General features: G+C 39.7%; 1 protein-coding gene across 4 annotated transcripts in view; it reads left to right on the plus strand.

Annotated features, from left to right (window-relative positions):
* The first annotated feature begins 1,204 nt into the window (after positions 1–1,204).
* Positions 1,205–23,794, plus strand: part of rab3ip (RAB3A interacting protein (rabin3)) — a 28,143-nt gene continuing 5,553 nt past the window's right edge. For 2 of the 4 annotated variants that reach the window (XM_026923637.3, XM_034313361.2), the window contains exons 1-9: positions 1,205–1,422; positions 8,030–8,132; positions 8,838–9,107; positions 11,016–11,202; positions 18,791–18,886; positions 19,579–19,656; positions 20,188–20,391; positions 21,662–21,790; positions 22,900–23,012. In XM_026923637.3, the coding sequence (XP_026779438.1) occupies positions 8,863–9,107; positions 11,016–11,202; positions 18,791–18,886; positions 19,579–19,656; positions 20,188–20,391; positions 21,662–21,790; positions 22,900–23,012 (1,052 nt within the window). In that variant the 5' untranslated portion in view covers positions 1,205–1,422; positions 8,030–8,132; positions 8,838–8,862. The remainder of the gene's footprint in view (positions 1,423–8,029; positions 8,133–8,837; positions 9,108–11,015; positions 11,203–18,790; positions 18,887–19,578; positions 19,657–20,187; positions 20,392–21,661; positions 21,791–22,899; positions 23,013–23,794) is intronic. The other 2 variants (XM_026923638.3, XM_026923639.3) reach the window with 2 other exon arrangements.

The raw sequence follows: 23,794 nt of genomic DNA on the forward strand, positions 1-23,794 counted from the left end.
TGTGAATTTGTTGTATATTGTTGTCCTCTGCTGTGTATTTGCACTTTATGTAGATGTGTATGGTTATGTGTTATGTGCAGAAGAAGTGGCATTTCGTTTCAATGAGAGATGCTGAGGAATGTTGAGGAGTGAAAACTGACTTAAGTTGATTTTATAAACTGATCCTTAAAGAAATCAAACAGTGGACATGTACACACACACATACACACACACACAAACACACATGCATGTGGAGATGTAAATCCTGACAATGAGCCCTGCTGAGGAAAAAAAAAACAGTAGAAATCATCACAGAAATTTGATGGTTTCCATTACAAATACCATTACAAACCATCAGCTAACCATTAAAACCATTACCATTATTGGTCCTTAATGGTTTCCACTAGACTTAACATGCCACCAATAGAAGGCAAAAAATTACCAGTAGAGACCCGCAGGGACCATTACAGTTTCCATTAAAACCAATACAATTCCCATTATATCCGTTAAAACCATTACAAATTTTATGAGGGTTTTTTTCCCCCTTGCATCTGTGGTCATTCATTCATTCATTCATTACCTCGGAGAGCAAAATAATAATTCCTTGTTAGACATTTAGCTACTGAAGCATTTCTATGTAAAAAAAAATAATAATAATGATATATGCTGTAAATGTAGTTAATTACAATTACATTACATGAAATGAGGGTTTATATTATTGTTATATTGTTCTATGAGGGTTTATATTGTTGTGTTTTGTTTTGTTCCTAAATTTTGTTTCATTTAGGAATGCACCTTAAAGAAAAATGTGTGTGTGTGTGTGTGTGTGTGTGAGTGAGTGAGATTTTATATCTTAGTGGGGACCAAATATCCTGACAAGGGATTTGAAAAACAAAACAAAAACAAAACAAAAGGGTTTAGGAGGTTACTGATGTTTAGGATGGTGTTAGATGTTAATGTTAGATTTAACAGTAAATTAGCATTAAAACATTAAAGGTCCTCACAAAGATAGCAAGACAAGTGTGTGTGTATGTGTGTGTGTGTATGTGTGTATGTGTGTGTGATTTTATATTTCATTGGGGACCAAATTTCCTGACAAGGGATTTGAATAAAACAAAACAAAAAGGGTTTAGGAGGTTACTGAGGTTCAGGATGGGGTTAGAAGGTCCTCAGAAGGATAGTAAGACAAGTGAGTGTGTGTGTGTGTGTGTGTGTGTGTGTGTGTGTGTGTGTGTGTGTGTGACGCAAGTGGCCGGTTGAATAGGTTGTGTATCACTCGCTTGGTGCTATAGTTACTGTTAGCAGCCACACGCTGTGTGTGTAAGGATTTGCACAATTCAAGCAGATTCCTTAAAAATATTTTTTCCTTTTTGTTTTTAAATATCTCTCGGGTTTGGGGATTTTTAAGGAGCACTAACGCTGCAGCGTGCCAACGCCTTGCAGGTAATGTTTAATGAATTAAGTTGCATTATATTAGAAGAATTGCTCGGTTGTGAAGACAGCTAAGGTTGCTAACTAACCAGCTGGTTGGTTTAGCGTTAACTAGCAGCACTGCTCGCTGGAAAGCACAGCTAATCCTCCTGCAGTGTCCCGCTGTGGGATTTGGGCTCGTGCATGGATGCGGCTAGCGAGACAGCTAGCTAACTACGCACAATATTGATTCTTTTTTAAACAATTCCACGGTTATATATAAACCAATACACGCTTGTTGTTGTTGTTGTTTTTAAATTTCAGGTTTAAACATGATAGTAAACATTTCCTTGAAGCGAAATGATTGTGCCACGCAATATCCAGTGCCCTTGTTATGTAAATCTACTTCTAATAAGCCGGCTAAAATGTTCAGCTAGCTAGGAGGCTAAATAACAATTCAGCCAGCAAGTGTACTAAGGTGAGTGGAAGGGAGCTTGCTTGTGGTTTAAAACACCTCCTTCTGACAGTGACAGCAATTAGATAAGATTAAATAAAATAAGATGTTTCCTTGGTTTTGTGTAGGAAATGAGTCAAAATGCACCTGTCAAACCTCTATCTGGTGTCTCACACACAGGTGCATGCTTTTATATGTGTGTGTATATCTATATGTATATATATATATATATATATATATATATATATATATATATATATATATATATAGTGTGTGTATGTGTGTGTAATCAAATGTATTAGAGTGCTATGTTAATAGCCCCTTCTGCTTTTAAGCCTTAATAAATAAATGATCAGAGGGAATTTAATCCCACGCTGCTCCTGTACGGCGGTTCTGGACAGGCCTGCACCGAGGAGGCCTTGCCTTTACCCTAATGCTCTCTGATCATTTTCAGCAATGCATATGAATGTTATTTATTTATTGATCGAGAACTGTCTACAATAGTGAAAAGGAAACTGCTGCTTTCCCCCCTTCCCCCATCTTCAACATGTGATCTCGGTAATTGATGGCCAGTGCAAGGGTTTCTCAGTCAGCAGTATTTCTGAGGGTGAAGACTAAACCGTCCTCATGATTTAGATGATCGAGGATGCACTTAAGACTAGATTTGATCAGTTGAAATGTGCAGAAGGAAAATGTCTGGTTTTACTTTTTCCTCCCCCCAATACACCTTTTATCATTAATTAACAATTCTACAGACAGAAAACCACTTGTGTGCAAATACTAATGTCAAATACAGAATGCTGATGGATTGTGTACAGGACTGTGGGGTGAACTGACTCCCGTTTTGTGTGTGTGTGTGTGTGTGTGTGTGTGATGCTGTACGGTCTTCTCTCAGTTTTAAGCCAGGTCATTTGTATGGGGGACACATCCATTGCATCAGCTTTCATTAATAATAAATACGAATGTTCGTTTATATAATGCCTTCTCCAAAGCTGTAGAACGCTCCATAAGCAAATACAAACAACCACAGACAAATAGGCAGCTAGATAGTGTTTTTACATCATCTTCATGGAGAAAAACTCCCATTGCATTTGCGTACTTTCAAACATCTTTGGTTAGATTTTGCTTTCAGAGCGAATAGGCGTCACATTTTCAATCTTTTTCTGAGGATTGCTGCATACCTTCAGAACTCAATATGAAGAGTTAATAAGAGCCTGGACTGATAACACTGAGCGAAAACGGACTTTGCCCACTGAAGGTGATCGTGATTAGTAGTTAGTAGTTAGTAATGCCAACGTGAGCGCTGTGGTGAGATGAAAAACCGATTAGGCGCCACAGATAACTGTGGATACGTCCTTCCTTTAGTGTTGTGCTCTGTTAGCCGTTCCTGTTACTGCATTCGAGTAGAGCGTAATGCACAGATGTGGATCACATTTGTGCTGCCTGGGAGTGGTGCCTATAAACAAATCATTCATAGTCCTAAGGAAATGAGGATTTTATTGTGGTGCCTCAACAAGTATACAGACCTTCCTTTGTTTGGCTTTAGTGACTTTACAACTACATATTAAGGGTGCACATTAGATTACATGGACCAGGAGTCGTCTCATGGTGGACTGTGGTCTGGATGCAGACGCAGCAAAGTATTGCAGTGGACTGAAAAATTCCTGTAGCAGCACTTACTAAGATATAAAAAAAACTGGCTGTAGTTCAGCGACTGTAGATTTGCACCACTGCGGCTTCTAAAGCAGATCCTTTATTACAGCTTGTTGCAGCCAATCGCATGCATTTATTTAAACTATTTAGCTGAAGGCAGCACCATGCCCATGCAGAAACAAACAAAATGAAAGCATCACAAACAACCTAAAGTTATTTTTGGCGTTAATATATAGAGGACAGTGGGGTTGCTAAAAATCTTCGCCAAGTTTAAACAGAGTTTTGCTGTTCGCATTAACCTGCTAAAGAAAGTTCCCAAATTTATGGAGGTGTGTGATTATAGCTGACTAATTAGCACCAGCATCAATTGCTCTTGTACTAGTATTATCCAAAAGACGTCTGTTGTGTGGCGTTGTCGACCGCTGCCTGTTAAAGTTGTCATTTGGAATGAGGAGTGTGGGCAGAACAGCTTTATTTGGCTTTTTCACCTAAATTTAATAGCTAGTCCATCAGGCGAGTGAAATCTTCAAAACTATACAGTCCCATGCTTTGCTTGCCTGGAAACCTGACTAGGCTAAAAGTGGTAGCTAGCATAATGTAATAACACATGGCGATTCAGCATAATTCTGATTCTGTGTAGTCCTTGTCCATTGAAAACAGGATTTACAGTCACTGAGTTTTACGCTGACTGACTTTAGGGAACCCCATGATTTTTCTGGGTTTAATAAATAAGAGAAAAATGGTTTGTATGTGATGTGTAGAAATGTGACACTTAAAAAACCAAATGATGGTAACATGTAGCAGGGCTGCACAATATATCGAAATTGTCGAAATATCACAACTGTAAATATCGCGATATGCATACTGCAAGGGTTTGCGATAACAGCGATTTGAATACTTCAAAAAGTTATGAAAAGTCAAAGTTTTAGGGTGACGTTCTTTCCTCAAAAGAACATGAAATATGTTTGATGGTTATGCCATTTTTCAGTTTATAACTATACACTGTGTATGTGTATGTGTGTATATAAATACATATATAAATTTAAATTGATTTTACGCGCTTGTAGCATTATTGTATTGCATATTGCATTATTTAACAAGTTATCGCAAATGGCATTTTCCTCAGTATCGTGCAGCCCTGGCATGTAGTTCAAGTGTAAATGAATCTTCTGTTGGAGTGGCTGACTTTTGGGTGTGGCAGCGACAAGATGACAGCTTAGCGCTGCATGTTATTAGCATAATCAGTGTGGAGCTTAGTTTGAATCTAATCTCTGTGTGGTCTGATATGCTGCATGCTGGCAGTAGTTTAGTATTCCACAGACTGTCTGCTTTTGCTTTATGCTGTGCTGCTCTGACAGAACACTGACATTTTCTCATGGCCTTCTCACAACCAGCAGAATCCTCACCAGCTTTATCTTCTCCTCTTCTATAAATATAGTGTGTGTGTAGAAATAGTAGGAATTGCAACATTGTTGTTGGTAAAGAAACAGGACATTTGAAGATCGGATAAACATCGCCTGGTCCAGTTGGAGTGAGCCTGTGCCCACTGTAGGGCTGGGCGATATTGCAAAAAGAAAAAAAAATATCAATGTTTTCAAATTTATGAACGATTCTCAATTACACTTTCTTTTTGTTTTGTTTGTTTTTGCATAATGCAATTATTTAAAAAATTGCATAGTCAACTTGGGGTATTAGCTTTTGTTAAATCTGTAGCACTGACTATAAAGTTCACTGTTTGAGAAAGAAAATATACAGCACTCATCTCCTAGCTTGTTGCTAAAAAAATACAAACATGAGAGTGTCAGTTTTCCCACTTTGTCTGTTGAAAGTGCCGAGGTCGAAAATCACGTAATTCCGAATAGTGAATTACGACTTAGATGTAATGCAGCATTATATTTTACATAAACTTGTTCATCTGACTTTTCAAACCTGTACCAATTCATATCTCTGAAGTGATATTTGAACCTTTCTTTGCTGCGAGCTCAGTCCTCGACGAAGTGCTGCCTGTTTATCTTGGCAGGTTTTTTTAATCTAAGCGCACAGTGTTTGAAGGTAGCGCAGGCTGTAGGAGGCATGTATCAGGTTAAGAAGGCTGTGTTTTCCTTCATATTGGTGTAAACTTTTAGAGCATTTATGAATGTTTTAATTAACAATGTAAATATATACACTGCTCAAAAAAATTAAAGGAACACTTTGGAAACACATCAGATCTCAATGGGGAAAAATATCATGCTGGATATCTGTACTGATATGGACTGGGTAATGTGTTAGGAACGAAAGGATGCCACATCGTTTGATAGTAATGAAAATTATCAACCTACAGACGGCTGAATTCAAAGACACCCCGAAAATCAAAGTGAAAAAATGATGCAGCAGGCTAGCCCATTTTGCTGAAATTTCATTGCAGCAACTCAAAATAGTACTCAGTAGTTTGTATGGCCCCCACGTGCTTGTATGCATGCCTGACTACGTAAGGGCATGCTCCTAATGAGACGACGGATGGTGTCCTGGGGTATTTCCTCTCAGATGTGGACCAGGGCATCACTGAGCTCCTGGACAGTCTGAGGTGCAACCTGGCGGCGTCAGATGGACCGAAACATAATGTCCCAGAGGTGTTCTATTGGATTTATTGGGTCAGGAGAGCGTGGGGGTCATTCAATGGTATCAATTCCTTCATCCTCCAGGAACTGCCTACATACTCTCACCACATGAGGCCGGGCATTGTCGTGCACCAGGAGGAACCCAGGACTCACTGCACCAGCGTAGGGTCTGACAATGGGTCCAAGGATTTCATCCCAATACCTAATGGCAGTCAGGGTGCCATTGTCTAGCCTGTAGAGGTCTGTGCGTCCCTCCATGGATATGCCTCCCCAGACCATCACTGACCGACCACCAAACCGGTCATGCTGAACGGTGTTACAGGCAGCATAACGTTCTCCACGGCTTCTCCAGACCCTTTCACGTCTGTCACATGTGCTCAGGGTGAACCTCATCTTATCTGTGAAAAGCACAGGGCACCAGTGCCAATTCTGGTGTTCAATGGCAAATGCCAATTGAGCTCCACGGTGCCAGGCAGTGAGCACAGGGCCCACTAGAGGATGTCGGGCCCTCAGGCCACCCTCATGAAGTCTGTTTCTGATTGTTTGGTCAGAGACATTCACACCAGTGGCCTGCTGGAGGTCATTTTGTAGGGCTCTGGCAGTGCTCATCCTGTTCCTCCTTGCTCAGAGCAGCAGATACCGGTCCTGCTGATGGGTTAAGGACCTTCTAAAGCCCTGTCCAGCTCTCCTAGAGTAACTGCCTGTCTCCTGGAATCTCCTCCATGCTCTTGAGACTGTTCTGGGAGACACAGCAAACCTTCTGGCAATGGCACGTATTGATGTGCCATCCTGGAGGAGTTGGACTGCCTGTGCAACCTCTGTAGGGTCCAGGTATCGCCTCATGCTACCAGTAGTGACACTGACCCTAGCCAAATGCAAAACTAGTGAAAAACAGTCAGAAAAGATGAGTAGGGGAAAAAATGTCCGTGGCCTCCACCTGTAAAACCATTCCTGTTTTGGGGGTCGTCTCATCTAGTGCACCTGTTGTTAATTTCATTAACACCAAAGCAGCTGAAACTGATTAACAACCCCCTCTGGTACTTAACAAACCAGATCAATATCCCAGGAGTTTAACTGACTTGATGCTATACTCTGATTAAAAAGTGTTCCTTTAATTTTTTTAAGCAGTGTGTGTATGTGTATGTGTGTGTGTGTGTGTGTATATGTATATATATATATATATATATATATATATATATATATTACACACATTGTGTGTGTGTGTGTGTGTGACATGTACAATCTCAGTTAAAACATTTTAAAAATCAGAGTGCCTAAGACTTTTGCGCAGTACTGTACACTCAAAATATATAAAATAACAAAAACAGAAGTGTCCGAATACTTATTTCCCCTCACTGTATGTGAGTAGACAAATCTGATTTATTCTCACAATAATGTAGACAGATGTCAACACTTGGTATGGTGGTAAAGTGTCTTGTCTGGTAACGCACACAGCTGAGGTGTCGGGGTGGGACTGGCACTTGGCCAATGGCAAGCCTGTCGCCACAGCAACCACTTTGACACAGTGGGCCATGCTATTCTCAAAAGCAGGCATACCAGCTAGGTTTTTTTTTTTCTTTAGTAAATGCAACAATAAAAGTCACTTAGTCATTGTGTAGTGAGTTTAACCTTTGGAACGTGCGTTTGGGTGTGACATCATGTTTGGAATGTGTGTATGGGAAGTCATGCATCACTCCCACATGCTGCTTTACTGTTAAACGTTAATGGTATGTCAAGTACTGTGCAGCTTTTACTATTTGTTAAATATTTATTAACATTCTGCTGCCCTGTTGTTCAGATATTGAATTGGGTTGTTGAGTCTTTTGACTTGTGTGTGTGTGTGTGTCTGTGGTATTATCAAGGGTGTCTGAAACATCTCAGTAATTGGTAGTTTACTTTATGTCTGATTTTCTGTTTGTTCCTTTGTCTTTAGGTAGTGAGAAAGCCGGGTGAAGACATCATCACATCATTTACTGGTCGTTCCTTCTGGACTGCTGAGACATGTCTCAAGGATTACATACACATTCTTCAGAATGGTACACAGAGCATTTCTTGCTTGTTTGGTAGTGTGTTATGTCGATCAAATCTAAATGTACAACTTCCCTTATTTATACAAAGTACCATAGAATGGTATACAGTTAGCGACTGTAGACCATTTATTGCTTTGCACAATGCCTCAGCATGCCTCAGCTCTGTGCATCAGAGGAAAAGGGACCTGCATCCTATACGCTCTTACCAGTCAGTCCCTTCCCCCAGTATAACACGCGACTACCGTGTTCGGGAATAATCCATCACCCAAACAATATCCGCTTAGCGGTGGTCCTGAGTTGGTTCTGTTTCCCTGATGGACTACATGGCAACAGATGGGATGCAGTTAGTAACTGTACACCCATATTGTAATTCTATCTGACAAAATGGCTAATGAATGTAGCTACACGGCAAGTGAAAATAAACCGGCTAAAAAGTGTTTCCTAGTTTATGTTCTGCATCGTTCTGCTTAATATCCATAAAAAGCAACTCCAGCAAGTTTTTTCCTGTTGTTCAAACACCGTCTGTGTCACCAGCGTAATCACTGGGGAGAGTCAACCACAGAAAGACGTTATTTACTTACTGTTGGACTGTTTTTGATCATTTTTGTGAGAAATTAAGTTTCCTGAAGTTGCTCTTGAAATCTTCAGATTTTAACATCTTTCCAGAACGTATTATTCATTTTCCTAACTTGAATTTCTCATTGTGCTTAGATGAGTATACTATGACTCTGAGACTATGGCCAGCGAACCCCTCGAAGGTTTCCACGAGGTGAACCTGGCATCACCAACCACCCCGGACTTGCACGGCGTCAACGAGCCACACACGCCGAAGCTCAGCGCGCCACCTAGCACCCTGTACCGTACACACTCCGTGACCTCTAACCCCTGTCCTCCTAACACTCTCTATGTCGACCAGTTACCCACCCAGCCAGTGTACCCTGCTCCCAGAGACCTGGACAACGATGAGCCACACAACGGCAGGTAATAATGAGCAGCTAGCTTGTTCACACGTGCCCTCATTATGTTTTTTTGTCTGAAAAGTGGTCTGTTATGTAATATGCTGCTTTCTTTACTGACATACAAACATTTTTCTGTAACATTTAATTTTGTGCTGGAAGTTATCACTTATGTTATAAACACTTCTTCCCTCAACAGCCTCTGTCTTAAAGTTAATGCTTTGTGGATTATGTGGATCGTTTACTATACAGCTCACTGCGGATTAGCTGTTACTATAGAAACAATAACATATTAAAATTAGTGCATTCATAAATAAAATAAACCTGTGATTTGAATGACATAAATTCAATCATTATCTTCTGATCTGAATTCTGATTGGTGAATTCAACAGCACTGTGGTGTACACATGGTGATTAACTCTGATTTCTCCCACGCAATATGCAAATAAGTGGGAAGTCAGCCGGCTGTGAACATGGCAGGAGTAGGGTCATGAGAGCTTGTTTTATTGTACAGCCTGTACTTTCTTGTCCTCTGCCAACGATGGGGTCGTTTCCGACTGCTGTGTCTTAGGAGGTGACATGAACAACGACGTGCCTTGTTTACAGCAATTGCGGAGTCTTCTTTTTTTCCCCTAGGATTAAAAAAATAATAATGTGATGCCATTTCCTGTGGGTGGATCGTTTCTTCGTAATTGCAGGCTCATGTGAACATGTTGCATTTAACACAAGCCAGAGATCTGATCACTATGCAAGCCAGACTATGTGTGGAGGTGGTAAGCCTGACGCAAACACGCTCCACTGTTGTAGGTTCATTTACGCTTGTGTTTTTTAATGTGGTTAAATTGCCATCTTGACTTTTCAGTCATCTAATGCAAGTTTTAAAGGTGGGTCTGAAACATGAATTTTATTTTTAATGGTTAAAATTAATAGGGTGTTCTGCAATTAATTAATTACCTTCATTTACATTTATGACATTTGGTAGATGCCCTTATCCAGAACGATGTACATTTTTCTCATTTATACAGCTGAGCAGTTGAGGGTTAAGGGCCTTGCTCAGAGGTCCAGCAGTAGCAGCTTGGCAGTGCAGGGATTTGAACTCATGACCCTTGGATCAGAAGTCCAGTTTCTTAACTCTACCTTCATTATTGCCTGTTTTGTTTTGCTTTTTCTTTTCAGTATTCACCTGTCCAGTTTGAGTGATCCAGTGTCCACTGAAGCCTCAAATTCCAGTTCTTGTTTGTTCTTGTTTCTGCTGTTGTAGCCCATCTGCCTCAAGGTTCAGCATGTTCTGAGATGCTTTTCTGCTGACCATGGTTGTAAAGAGTGCTTAATTGAGTTATCGTAGCTTTCCTGTCAGCTCGAATCATTCTCCTGTGACCTCTTTCATTGACAAGGCGTTTCTGTCCACACGACTGCCGCTCGCTGGGTGTTTTTTGTTTTTCACACCATTCTGTGTAAACTCTAGACACTGTTGTGTGTGAAAATCCCAGGAGATCAGCAGTTTCTGAACTACTCAAACCAGCCTATTTGACATTGAGAACAATGCCCCAGTCAAAGTCAATGAAATTACATTTTTACTCCATTCTGATATTTGATGTGAACCTTAGCTGAAGCTCGTGACCTGTTTCTGCATGATTTTTTTTAATGATTGGATAATGCCATGAATGTACAGGTGTTCCTAACAAAGTTGTCAGTGAGGGTATGTTTGTTTTTATGCTGAAGCCTAAAAACCTTTAACATTTCTACATGGACAGATTACTTCAAAGTACTTTCATATTCTCAAATGTAAATTTTTGCTACTGTGTCAATGAAGGTGTAAAACATTTCACAGTTTTGAAAACCTGCATTATAAAATTGTCTCGATTGTAGTCAGGTAATCGTCAGTCATGCTGATTATTAATTTGTGGGAACCTTGTGTTCTTTGTTTCCACAGCTTGCCCGGACTGGAGGGCTCCGCCTCACAGGAGGCAGTTGATGGGAGCGCCTCATTGGGCGAAGAGGGAGAGGACCCCTTGGGCCTGAGCACAGACAGCCTATCACGACTCAGAAGCCCTTCTGTGATGGAAGTCAGAGAAAAAGGATACGAGAGGCTGAAGGAAGAGCTCGCCAAAGCCCAGCGGGTAAGGGATTAGTTAAATCCAATTCATTATCCCAGTAACAGTAAACATCCTCACTGTAGTTTATATCCATAACCTTACACTACAGTCAAAATAGTCTGAGTACCAAGCACTAGCAATAGTACCAAGCACTGCTTTTATCTCAGTAATCGTATAAAATGATATTTCGTAAAATAAAATTACACAGTAGTTACTAATATGCTAGAAGTGTTCGATTGAAAACAGTAGCAGTCAGTAAGTGTTGCTGCCACAGAGCAACTCGGGTAAATGTCCATGCGGGTTTCCTCGGGGTTCTCCTGTTTCCTCCCACCTCACAAAAACATGCCAGTAGTTGCTGGGTACGCTAAATTTCCCCTAGGTGTGAATGTGTGTGCAAATGTGTGTGCATGGTGCCCTGCATTGTTCCCGAGATAGGCTCTGGATCCACTGCAGCATACCTGATACCATTTGAATGAAATATGCGGCAGCACTGCAAGTTTTACAAAATAATTGGTTATTCGGATACATTTCCCTTACATACAGTGACTTTTTTTAAGAACATAAATGATGTAATCTGAGTAAAAGTTGAGTAATCTGAGTAATGAACCAGACTTTTGGACAGTGTAAGTGTCTCACATTTTGTTGCCTATGCATGAAGGCTTCCAAGTAAACAAGAATGACTCAAATTGCTGTTAGAAAGTTGTAGGATGATGCAGGAATATCTTTTTTTTTTTTTTTTTTTTTTTTTGTACCAGCAGCTAGAACAAAATGTGTCACTGAAGAGCAGTGTGGCATTGTTCAAAGTGATTTATAATTTATAACAACATTATAGCTTATAACAACAATTTGTCAGTGCTATAGTTCCATCTTTTCATGCCCTTTTTTAGGTTTGACACAGTTTGAGTATGGTTTAAAAACTGGCACACAGTGTTTTATTGACTATGGATTTAACAGTCAAATCACAAAATGACTCTAATGTAGCCAGATATAGAAATATTGCAAGCTTAATTTTACATTTATCTTTAATTGGGTGCATTAATGTTAGAGAGTAAATGCATCTTTACTATGTGTGTGCACTTTAACATCAACATACATTCGTGTCCGTTTAGTGCTGTGTAGAGAAAAACGTTTTCCCCGTTTGTCTGCGCAAGCTGTAGTGTCATGTGTCTATTTACAGTAATGAGCAAATAGGAATTGTGTGTGATAACGACTCAGACTCGAAGAGCTGGTCAGTAAAGACAGAAAGTTGGCCCGCAGCCACCATATTTTCCAGCCTTGCTCTGTTAATCCAGACTGACAGTGTAAACACTGCGCAAAAATGACATCTTAGCAAATGAAAATATCTTTAATAAGTGAAGTGACTTGTGGCCAAGTATGGTGACCCATACTAGGAATTTGTGCTCTACATTTAACCCATCCAAGTGCACACACACAGTAGTGAACACACACACACACACACGGAGCAGTGGGCAGCCTTTTTTTTTTTTTTTTTTTTTTGCTGTGGCGCCCGGGGAGCAGTTTGGGGGTTCGGTGCCTTGCTCAAGGGTCTCGCCTCAGTCGTGGTATCGAGGGTGGAAGAGAGCGCTGGTCATTGACTCCCCCCACCTGCAATCCCTGCCAGACCTGAGACTCGAACCCACAACCTTCAGGTTCACCTTCGGGTTGCAAGTCCGAATCTCTATCCATCAGGCCACGACTGCCCTCATCAGATTGATCTAGTATTTCTTATTAAAAAAGATAAGATCTATTTCTAGCTGTTTTAAATAATCTTATTCTATTAGCAGATAATTTTGCTATATTTTAGTGTGTATTTCTAGAATGAAGCTGAATGATCTGCCAAAAGAATGGAAAAAAACCTGAAAGCTTGAAATGTCTAGAAACAGGTTTAACAGGTTTAGTCGTCTTTGATTTATTGTAATCTTATATTAGGAAATATTAGATACATTTGATTATATTCGAGATATCTTCATTTGCTAAAATGTCTTTTTTTTTTGCAGTGGAAACTATGGTAACTGCTGGTACTTAGAGATGGTGTTGTGTATGTTTCCATATGTTTCCATATGTTTCCATGTTTCCACTTTCTTGACTATAATGCAACACATATCAGACTATTAAAAAGACAGCTGCAGAAATGAACAGAAAAGGAAGAAGTCAGTGAGTGTGACAGAGAAATCAAGAGGTCAGGAAGACTCCAGTTTGGTGTAAAAGTCTGAGGCCTATACCAAGTGGACTGTTTTTATTTAGGCTAGTGATTCAGCACTCTATATATAGGAAATACATGACAGTTTGCATTCAAGCTGTGCAATGCCCAATTCCTCTATCTATATTGGATTTTTTGCATTTATATTTAGCATTTTCCATTTCATTATTATTACATATGACGGTGTAATCGTGTCAGCCGGTTATATCATCTTTCTTTCCTTTATTTTTCTTTAATCAGTGTTGTTTTGATCTCCCTTATTTTTATCCTTATCCTTTACGCTCCGTATGTGGCATCAACATGCCGAGACGTGTTTTTTGCTTTTTCTTTTGCTTGGACTGCTGGCTGCTACACGATGCACAGCACTGTTTACTCACAGTAAGCCCCTAATCCCCAAAGATTACGAGAGAATCCACTGTGGATGTAGGGCAGGTGTTAACATATAGGAAGGAGGAGAAGGAGATTTAAACCATATCAGCCTTCCGCATGATGGAGAATGTGATATCTCTGGTGAAGCTTGAAGCAGTACTGAGGAGAGACAGATGATATAGAGAGAGTCTTATGTGTTTCACTGAGACTTGGCTGCAGGAACACAGTCCCAATGCAAACCCTAACACTGATGGCTTTGTGTTATTCTGTGTGGAGAGAAACCATTAAATGTGCTAGGAGGAGATCTGTGTCACACGAACATTTAGCAGTCTATTCAGATTGATATAATAAAGAATGTGTCTTATAAGCTATAGGGTTAAGCTTGAAGGAATGTTTCTGTAACTCCGACTGCAACAGGAGTAGACATTATTATAATCGTTTGCATCTCACCTCTATATATAGAAGCAGTCAGAAATTCACTCGCATCCAGTCTGAAAAACAGTCTAACAAACTCCTTGGTACTTTCATGGCTACAGTTGAGGCCAAAAGTTTACATACACCTAGCCTAAAGATATTCAGTCTCCGTTTTTCACAACTCCACACATTTCATGTTACTATACATTTTATTTGCAAATCAATTAGAGCATCTACTTTGCTCACATCAGAGATCATTTGTAGCAATTGATAATTGATTAGCAATTGATTATTTATTTCAGATTTAATTCTATATCAGAATTCCAGTGGGTTTATGTGGGAAAATATAAGCAGCTACAAGGCAAGTTCACAAGTCCGATTCCTTCTCAGGAGCAATTTCAAAACATAAAAGTACCATGAGCATCTGTACAAACATCCGTATGCAAATGTAAAAATCTTGAGACCACACAGATGTTTAGGAAGAAGGCACAAATTAACTGCCAAGGATGAATGAACTTTGGTCCGAAAGGTTCAACTGAACCCCAAGACAACAGTAAAGGAACTGGTGAAGGAGTTGAAGGCATCAGGTACCAAAGTATGTACATCCACCATTAAGAGAATCCTACATCACCATTGCCTGAAAGCACAAAATAAAGCACAGGACTTGCTCTGTAACAATGTGAAGCTTATCGTTCTACGGTTCTGCCAACACCTGACAGACCGGATTATAGCCTAGTTCTGCTAACACAATATACCAATCTGATTTTGTTCACTGGAAACGTGTGATTATGAAGACAGTGAGGAGTGTCACAGGAAGCGACTAAGACTTTTAGTGATGCTCTGGATGAGGCATATGCATGTGCTTGGGAAGAAATGAAAGGAGAGAAAGATTTGTATTGAAGAATGGTGGTATAATAAAAGATAAACAGTTTCAAGAATGTGGTTGAGGGGGTAACTGAGGAGGACTTGGAAATGACCACTGAGCTAAATCCGACTGTTTCCTGTCCCTCAACTGGTAAATACATAATATCTCTCTTAGCCACTCACTACACAACACTACAGTGTTTGTTCTATCTCTTTGTACAGTTGTCATCAGAATTACTGGTTCTTATATTTATCTTCACAAGCACTAGCAATTACAGACTGCTATGAATAGCAACATTATTACATAGAGAGCTGAAGGTGTGCATCAGACTGGGACCCATGGGACATAACTAAAAAGTCTCAGCCGGTTTTCGCTCTCATGTGGGTGGGAGCGGGCAGGATTGCTCAAAACTCCTTCAAGAGCGAGTGATAGTGAAATTAAATAAACAGTCTCACAGGACTGGACAGCATCAGTGACGTGCTACATTGTCTGTTTAGTCTCACCTCAGATGCTCCGCTAACAGGCAGTGGAGTGTCTAATGTACACTATATGACCAAAAGTATGTGGACACCCCTCCTAGTTATTGAGTTTGGTGTTTCAGCCACACCCATTTGTTAACAGGTGCATAAAATCAAGCACATAGCCATGCAAGTTCCATAGACGAACAACGGCACTAGAATGGGCCGTAATGAAGAGCTCAGTGACTTTAAACGTGGCACTGTCATAAGATGCCACCTTTGCCACAAGTCAGTTCATGAATTTTGTGCCCTGCCAGATCTGCCCCAGTAAAATGCAAGTGCTATTATTGTGAAATGGAAGCATCTAGGAGCAACAACAGCTAAACCATGAAGCAGCAGCCCATGCAAGCTCACAGATTGGGGTCGCTGAGTGTGTAGCGTGTAAAATTCGCCTATCGTCTGTTGCTATGTAGAGTTCCAAACTGCCTCTGGAACTCCATATTAATGCCCATGGTTTTGGATTGGGATATCCAAGCAGCTCCTATAGGTGTGATGTTCAGGTGTCCACATATGTTTGGCCATATAGGGTATCTTGTACACTCTTCTGGCCACAACCTTCAGAATCATGAAGGCTGCAATCAGATTGGCTCTCTGTACTTCCGTGCACCAGTTTTCAGAAGGAAAATGAGCATCACGAAACAATGAGCTTTTTTGGAGCAAGATATAGTAATTTGATTGGAGAAAGTCCCATCTTTAAAAGCTTTAACATGTTTGCCAACAGGCTATGGGAGAATCTACCATAGATGGATGGATGTGAAGATGGTGAAGTAAAAAGACTGGTGTCCAAACTGACGACCGTCATGGTATATTGGTCAGTTTGAGACGTTGATTCTGTAGTAAGATGATCCAACTACGGTGTAGCAGGAGTGCTTTAGGAAGTAATTTCTGCTCACTGCTATCAGATGTGTGTAACTTGTATCTGATTGGTCTACAAAGGTTTTACTCCTGTTTAGCACTTTATTCCTATTTGATATATAACTGCTATGCATTTGTATTGCTTTTCTTTCATGTATTCTTTTTGCTTTGTGTGGCTGGTGTAACAAAGCTGTCTGTCTGATGCTGATGCAGTGTTTTAGACGGCTGATTAAAAGCCCACATCACTTGCACACTAAAAGTGCTTACGTGTGTGTATTTAAGTTTTTGCCATCTCTGAACACAGGAAGAGGGGGCTCATGGTCATCTCCAAAATTAGTGGTAAATATGAGTTTAAAATAAGGTTATGAAAAAATGTCTTTGTGGTTAATTAACTTAATCTCACACAAATATCAGTTATTGGCACCACGGCATTTAATACTATGTTCAACCTCCCTTCTTCTATAGGTCTTCTGTAATGCTTGATGTGATTGAAGAATATAGAGCAAGGAATATGAGACTGACTACTCAATACACACACTCCAGATCCTCCAGGGTCCTAGGTCCTCTTTTGCAGACTCCCCTCTACTGCTCACTACACATGTTTTCAATGGGGTTTAGATCAGGGGATTGGGATGTCCATGCCAAAAACTTTCTGTTGTCACTGAAACATTTTTGTGTGGATTTGGATCATCATCCTGTTGGAAGCGTCAACCACACCCCGTTGTATCTTCTTGGCTAGATTTTCATTTTAAATAGTACTAAAGTAGTACTTCATGGACTCCATTATGCCATGTATCCTGACAAGGTTCCCAGGGCCTTTGGATGAAAAACCAGCTCCCAACTGCCAGTATTTTTATTTCTATTTTTGTCACATCTGACCATAGAACCCAGTTCCAGTCAAAGTTCCAGTAGTGTCTAATAAACTCTAGACACTTACCTTTATGGTTGGAGAAAGAAAAGTCTTTCTTCTGATACAGCTTCCAAATAATTTATTGAAACAGAACTGGTGTCTAACTGTAGGTTTGGAGACCCCAAATATGTAGCACCTTCTACAAATTTCTACCTGCAATCCTTATAATTTTTAATTTATAAAATGCATTGGCCTCTTTTTGTTGTCTCATTTTAATTACTTTCTAGGCTTTTGTGTCACCTCATATTGATGCCCCAGTGAAACAGTCATGGAAGGCTGTGAAAGCAAACACACTAAGGTGAACTTAAAGTAAAACATAAATTGCAACATGCTTGGGTTACATTTTGTTCATCAGAGTTTTTTTTTATGACAATATTTTCAGTGTGAGATTAAACTATTTAACCACAAAAACATTTTTCAGTACTTTTTTATGCCTCTGCCACTGAGTGGGGGAGGCATCAGGTTTTCAAGTTTGTCCATCCGAGGTCCTCATTAGTGCGATATCTCAGGAACGAGTGGCTGAACATTTGTAGAATTTACATGGAATTATCATTGTAACTAGCAGATGAAATGATTAGATTAGAGACAAGTCACAGTAAGGTCAAATATCTGAAATAGTTGTGCTTCAATAGCCTTTTTCATGTTTGTCATACAGAGATGTTACTTACACATTAATGTTCAGGAACTCAAGGCCCATTTTTGGCTAGCTACGATTTTTGTCGTTGGCCCACCAGTGCATCTGTCCGTGTGTCAGTCCATCCATGTGTCTCACTCTCAGATTCTATTTTGCGCGATATCTCAAGAGCGAGTTGTTAGATTCTGAGATTGGGTCAAGGTAACAGCAAGGGCAAATATCTGAAATAGTTTTTCTTCAATAGCTTCCTTCCTGTCTGAAGGATATTTTAAGGGTAGCTCTGGCTTACAAATGAGTAACAAAAAGGACTAGACTTGTTGTTAGCGGAGGCGTCCCAATCGACTCCATTGGCACTGAATTTGGCTTGTTTTAACCCATCGTTACCAAGGGAGCCAATAATTCTGGAGCTGACTGCCTGTGTGAATGTTGTCTGGCTGTATGAGTGGTCGCTGTATGTTGTGGGTAAGCACTGAACTGGTGTCACTGGAGTGTCTGTATTACTAAAATGAACTCACAGCACTATATCAGTAACATTCTCATCTCATTAATGAACCTGATCTTACTTCATTTCATGTATTTTGTATACATTCATTTGCTCTACATTGAGAAAGTGAAACTGGAGAAAGTGAAGTTGTTTATCAAGTGGACAGTGTTACTGAGAAACTAAATACACTTTGCTCTATGAGTGTGTTCAGATGACACTCATTTGTGATACAGCCATGACTTTTTTTTTCCTGGCCACTGAAAAGAAAAGTAAAATCCACATTTCCCTACCCGCTTTTTGTTCATTCATTTATTATTTTTCCCATTTTCTTTTTGTCTTCATTTCATTGTTTGTTGCCTTAAGGAGCTTAAGTTAAAAGACGAGGAGTGTGAGAGACTTTCTAAAGTCAGGGACCAGCTGGGGCAGGAGCTGGAGGAACTCACTGCTAGCCTGTTTGAGGTTTGTTGTCATTTGTTTGGTTTCTTCTCCTTCCTGGTCAAATAAAAAAAAAAAAAAAAGACCACAGGGGTGTGTTTTTACTTTGTTAGTGGGTATTTTTGCCAAGATACAGAGCTTCTCAGCAGCTGCATAGCACATCTACAGCTTATTACAGGCTTTGTAGGGATGGATGACTTTGTATAATTCATGTCCAGCATGCAAGAAAATAAATGAACAAAACAAAAAGAAGTTACACTGCAATATCTATGTAATTATAGCTGTGTTGGACATTATAATGAAGAAACAGCTACCAGATATGGCGAAAGAAATTATAGTTGAATGAAATATCTTGATAAAAATAGTTTTGACTGAAAAAAAGATTCACTTGAGAATCATGATGTGCTGATGAGCTGCTTGAGTAGCTGTTTGTCTTTCTATATTCATGTTTTCCTTTGTCATTGTTTTTGGCTTCATGTACCCTCCTACTACACCTCTATTTCTGTTTCACATCACTTGCTTCCTACCTCTCCTGTGTCTCCACTGTCTTTCGTAGAGACGTTGGCTAACTCGCTTCTCTTTTGAGTGTGCGTATGTGTGTGAGGCAAGCTTGACTGGCTTGGGTTGGCTCTCGGTATGGGGAATCATGGAAAATGATGGCAATGTGGGACACTTGGGAAGCTGATCCAACTCTGACGTGAATGCTGTCTCAACAGGAAGCTCATAAGATGGTGCGAGAAGCGAACGTGAAGCAGGCCACAGCAGAGAAGCAGTTGAAGGAAGCCCTCGGGAAGGTGAGAAACAGCGGTTACGCTGGGGGTGGTGTTTGGTCTGTGGGTTGGAGTTTTGGAAGAAAATGTTAGCTTGAGCGCATAGAAACTTTTTTCATGGCGTCAGAGAAGTTGTTGTGTCAAATACTTCAGGGTTATGAGAGTTGCTTCTGTGAATAGATTGCTCAGTGCAAGCCTTCTTTTCACAAAACTGCATCTGGAAAAATAAACTGTCTAATGAACAGATTTAATTAAGATTTAATTAATTAAATAAGATTTGCAGCTAATACAATTTAATACTCCTTAAATATTGTAGGCTATTATAGACTAGTTTAAATCTAGTTGACCTTTGTGATGCTCATGTTATTAAAAACATGATTAAACGTGATAAACCATTGGATTCATGACAAAATATACTACTAAACTACTACTACTAAATTTCTACTAAACTAATTGAACATCAGTACAGATGATAATAATAAGATAAATTATGAACAAGTGCCATCTTTTATCCCTCCTCCCTCCTTTCCTCTGCTTTTCTCCACCTCTTTACAGATTGATGTTCTCCAGGCCGAGGTGGCTGCACTGAAAACTCTTGTTCTGTCCACGTCTCCTACGTCACCATGTAAGGAGCTGCCATCGGGCTCCAAGGTGCCATTTAAGAAAGGCCACGTGCGCAACAAGAGCACCAGTAGCGCTATGCTGGGCAGCCAGCAGGAGCTCAGCGTTCCCCAGCCCATCATACGTGACTGCAAGGAGGCAAGAAACCTGTTCAATTTTTTATACTCTCTGCACACTCATCATACATTATATGGCCAGAAGTTTGTGGACACCTGCCCATCGCAGCGATATGTGCTTGTTGAACATCATGTTCCAGATTTAATCCCCCTTTGCTGTTATAATATCCTCCACTCTTCTGGGAAGGCGTTTCACTAGATTTTGGAGCGTGGCTGTGGGGATTTGTGATCATTCAGCTACAAGAGCATTAGTGAGGTCAGGCACTGATGTCCGTTGAGGAGGTCTGGGGTGCAGTCAGTGTTCCAGTTCATCTCAAAGGTGTTCAGTGGGATTGAGGTCAGGACTCTGTGCAGGACACTCGAGTTCTTCCACTCCAAACTTGGCAAACCATGTCTTCATGGAGCTCGCTTTGTGCACAGGCGCATTGTCATGCTGGAACACGTTTGGGCCTCTTAGTTCCAGTGAAGGGAAATTGTAATGCTACAGTATACAAAGACATTCTGTACAATTGTGTGCTTCTAACTTTGTGGACAGTTTGAGGAGGAACCACATACGGGTGTGATGGTCAGGTGACCACAAACCTTTGGTCGTATAGTGTATATTTCTCATATCAAATGACACAAGAGTCATTTGGCCAAAATGTTCAGAGGCGCAGAGACAAATCACTAGCTCACGAGCTCTGGAAATGCAGATATTTGGAGTTACCCAGCAGACAGATTCAGGTTCAGGAGACTGCTGAGGCATTAGTCACCAGCGAATTTTCTTCTCTCATCCAGCAAATACCGAAAGAAAAAAAAAATCCCGACATAATCAGGCTGCACACACTGACATGCCTATTTTCTCAAATAATAACCATTATATCTATGGATTTGCTCTTTGGCTTATTTCATCACAAGACTTTTCTGATGTTTCTCCCGCAATGCTTTTTCAATTAACTAAAGCTACAAGCTGGTGAGCGCAGATTAGAGTATGCATGTTAAGTTGAAGTTAGACCTCAGTGAATTTGTTTAGGTTTTTTTTTTTTTTTTTAAGTCTCAATAAAGTGAAGAGTATATTTGAGGAGAAAAAATATGTTTTGTATTTTCTTTGTTATAGGCCTTGTGTGCTGCCTTGTGTTTCAGTCATTAATTGTTAACTGTTTGTTAATGTTATCAATAATAGATTAAAAAATTGCCTTAAACCCTAAACTGTATACCACACTACTTGTAATTTTGCACAGTACACATCTGGTTGATGGTAGAGCGATTTTTTTTTTAGTTATTTTTTAAACTGTTACTGCTTGCTCGTGTAGGTGGATTCCATTCTGTTCAGTGAGTTTAAGGCATGGAAGGAGGAACCCACTTTGGAAAGGAGTTGCTCTTTCTTGGACCGAATCTACAGAGAGGACATTTACCCGTGTCTCACGTTCTGCAAGAGTGAGGTGTGTGCACCCACCTTAAATAATAAAGCTCCTTTGTCATCCTGTTGGTCTTAGAGACATGATTTTCATTCTTATGGACTGTGTCGCTAATGTGTTAAGGCCAAATACAGAATATTAGATTAATTACTAATAAATTACTGCTTTTCTGTTTTACCATCGTTTCGTGTATACAGAGCAGCTCTTAATACGAACGCTAATTGTAGTGTTCTCATGGTATGTTAATATGTACCGTGATAAATGTAAAGGAAATATTTGGGCCTGCTACAGTGTAAATTGCACACCTTGGGCACATTTAGGAAAACATTAACTAGACACCTGAACTTCCGTGAGTAAATGTGACATGATGTTTTGTTGGAACCTGGTGGGTGTAGTATGATTGCCTGTGCCATCAGATTTGCATGAGTTATACCCTAGGCTGGAAGGGAGAATTCGTTTTACATATGAGCTTATTTCTTCCTGACAACTTAACAATAAGTGTGTATAACTACATATATATATATATATATATATATATATATATATATATATATATATATATATATATATATATATATGAGGAGCTTCATTTAATGTTGATATCAAACATCAGAATTGAGGAAAAAATGTGATTTGGCTGATTTGAATATTTCACAAACTGCTGATCTCCTGGGATATTCAAACACATCATTGTCTAATCTCTAGAGTGTACAAACCTTGTGAGTGAGAGAGGTTCAGGCTGGCAGGAAGGCCATAGTAACTCAATTAAACACTCTTTACAAGCATGGGAACAGAAAAGTATCTCAGAACACTTCAAACATTGAGGTGGGTGGGTTACAAGAGGAGAAGACCACATCAGGTTCCACTAGTGTCAGCCAAGTACAGTAATCTGAGGCTACAGTGGGCACAGACTCAACTGGGTAGTTGAATCTGGAAAAATATGGCCTGGTCTTTTTCCAGTCTGGTCAGTTTCAGTGAGCCTGTGCCCACTGCAGCCTCAGATTTCTATAATTTTGTATAGGAAGATAAAAATGAAGATGGCATATAGAAAAGCAATTTATATAAAATGATATGCACCAAGAAACTGACATATGAGAATAATGAAATTTATTGAAACATTTTTGTTTTTATAGCTGGGCTCAGCGATCCTGGAGGCTGTGGAGAGAAACACACTGAGTGTGGAGCCAGTGGGATTCCAGCCGCTGCCAGTAGTCAAAGCCTCAGCCGTGGAGTGTGGAGGGCCCAAGTGAGTAATGCCAATCACATGCTTCCTACCCAACAACAGCAGGCATGCTGTGAAGAGGACTGATGATTGGCCTTTTTAATAAACAAATAAATGACTAAATAAATGAATGAATAAATACATATGTTAATTAACTAATTAAAAGTAAGTAAAATAAGTAAATTAAGTACCTAAAGTATATAAGAAAAGAAAGTAAGCAAAGTAAGTAGGTAAGTTAGAAAGTTGAGTAAGTGAAGTAAAGAAGTTAAGGTAGTAAGAAAGTTAAGGAGGAAAGTTAAATAAGCACAGCAGGTAGGTAAAGTACAGTACTGTGCAAAAGTCATAGGCACATGCAAAGAAATGCTGTAGAGCAAAGATACCTTCAAAAATAATGAAACTAAATGTTTCTACATTTAAAAAATACTATAAAGAGCAGTAAACAGTAATAAATGAAACAAAGTCAATATTTGGTGTGACGATCCTTCCCTTTTAAAAAAAAAAAATAGTAGTCTCAGGTACAGTGTGTGCAGTTTTATAAGGAAATTAGCTGTAAGTGTTACTGAGCATCTTGCAGAAGCAGCCACAGTTCCTCTGGGGAGTTTTTTGACTGTCACATTAGCTTGTTATTTCTGCAGCGAAACCCAGCAGCCTTCATTATGTTTTTTTGTCTGAAAAGTGTCTCTTATGGAATCTGCTGCTTTCTTTACTGACATACAAACATTTTTCTGTAACATTTAATTTTGTGCTGGAAAACTAATGTTTGGAAATCTAAAATATTTTTGTACTGAATCAATAATGTAGTATAT

Source organism: Pangasianodon hypophthalmus, chromosome 18, assembly GCF_027358585.1.
Source record: "Pangasianodon hypophthalmus isolate fPanHyp1 chromosome 18, fPanHyp1.pri, whole genome shotgun sequence".
NCBI classification, from domain to species: Eukaryota; Metazoa; Chordata; class Actinopteri; order Siluriformes; family Pangasiidae; genus Pangasianodon; species Pangasianodon hypophthalmus.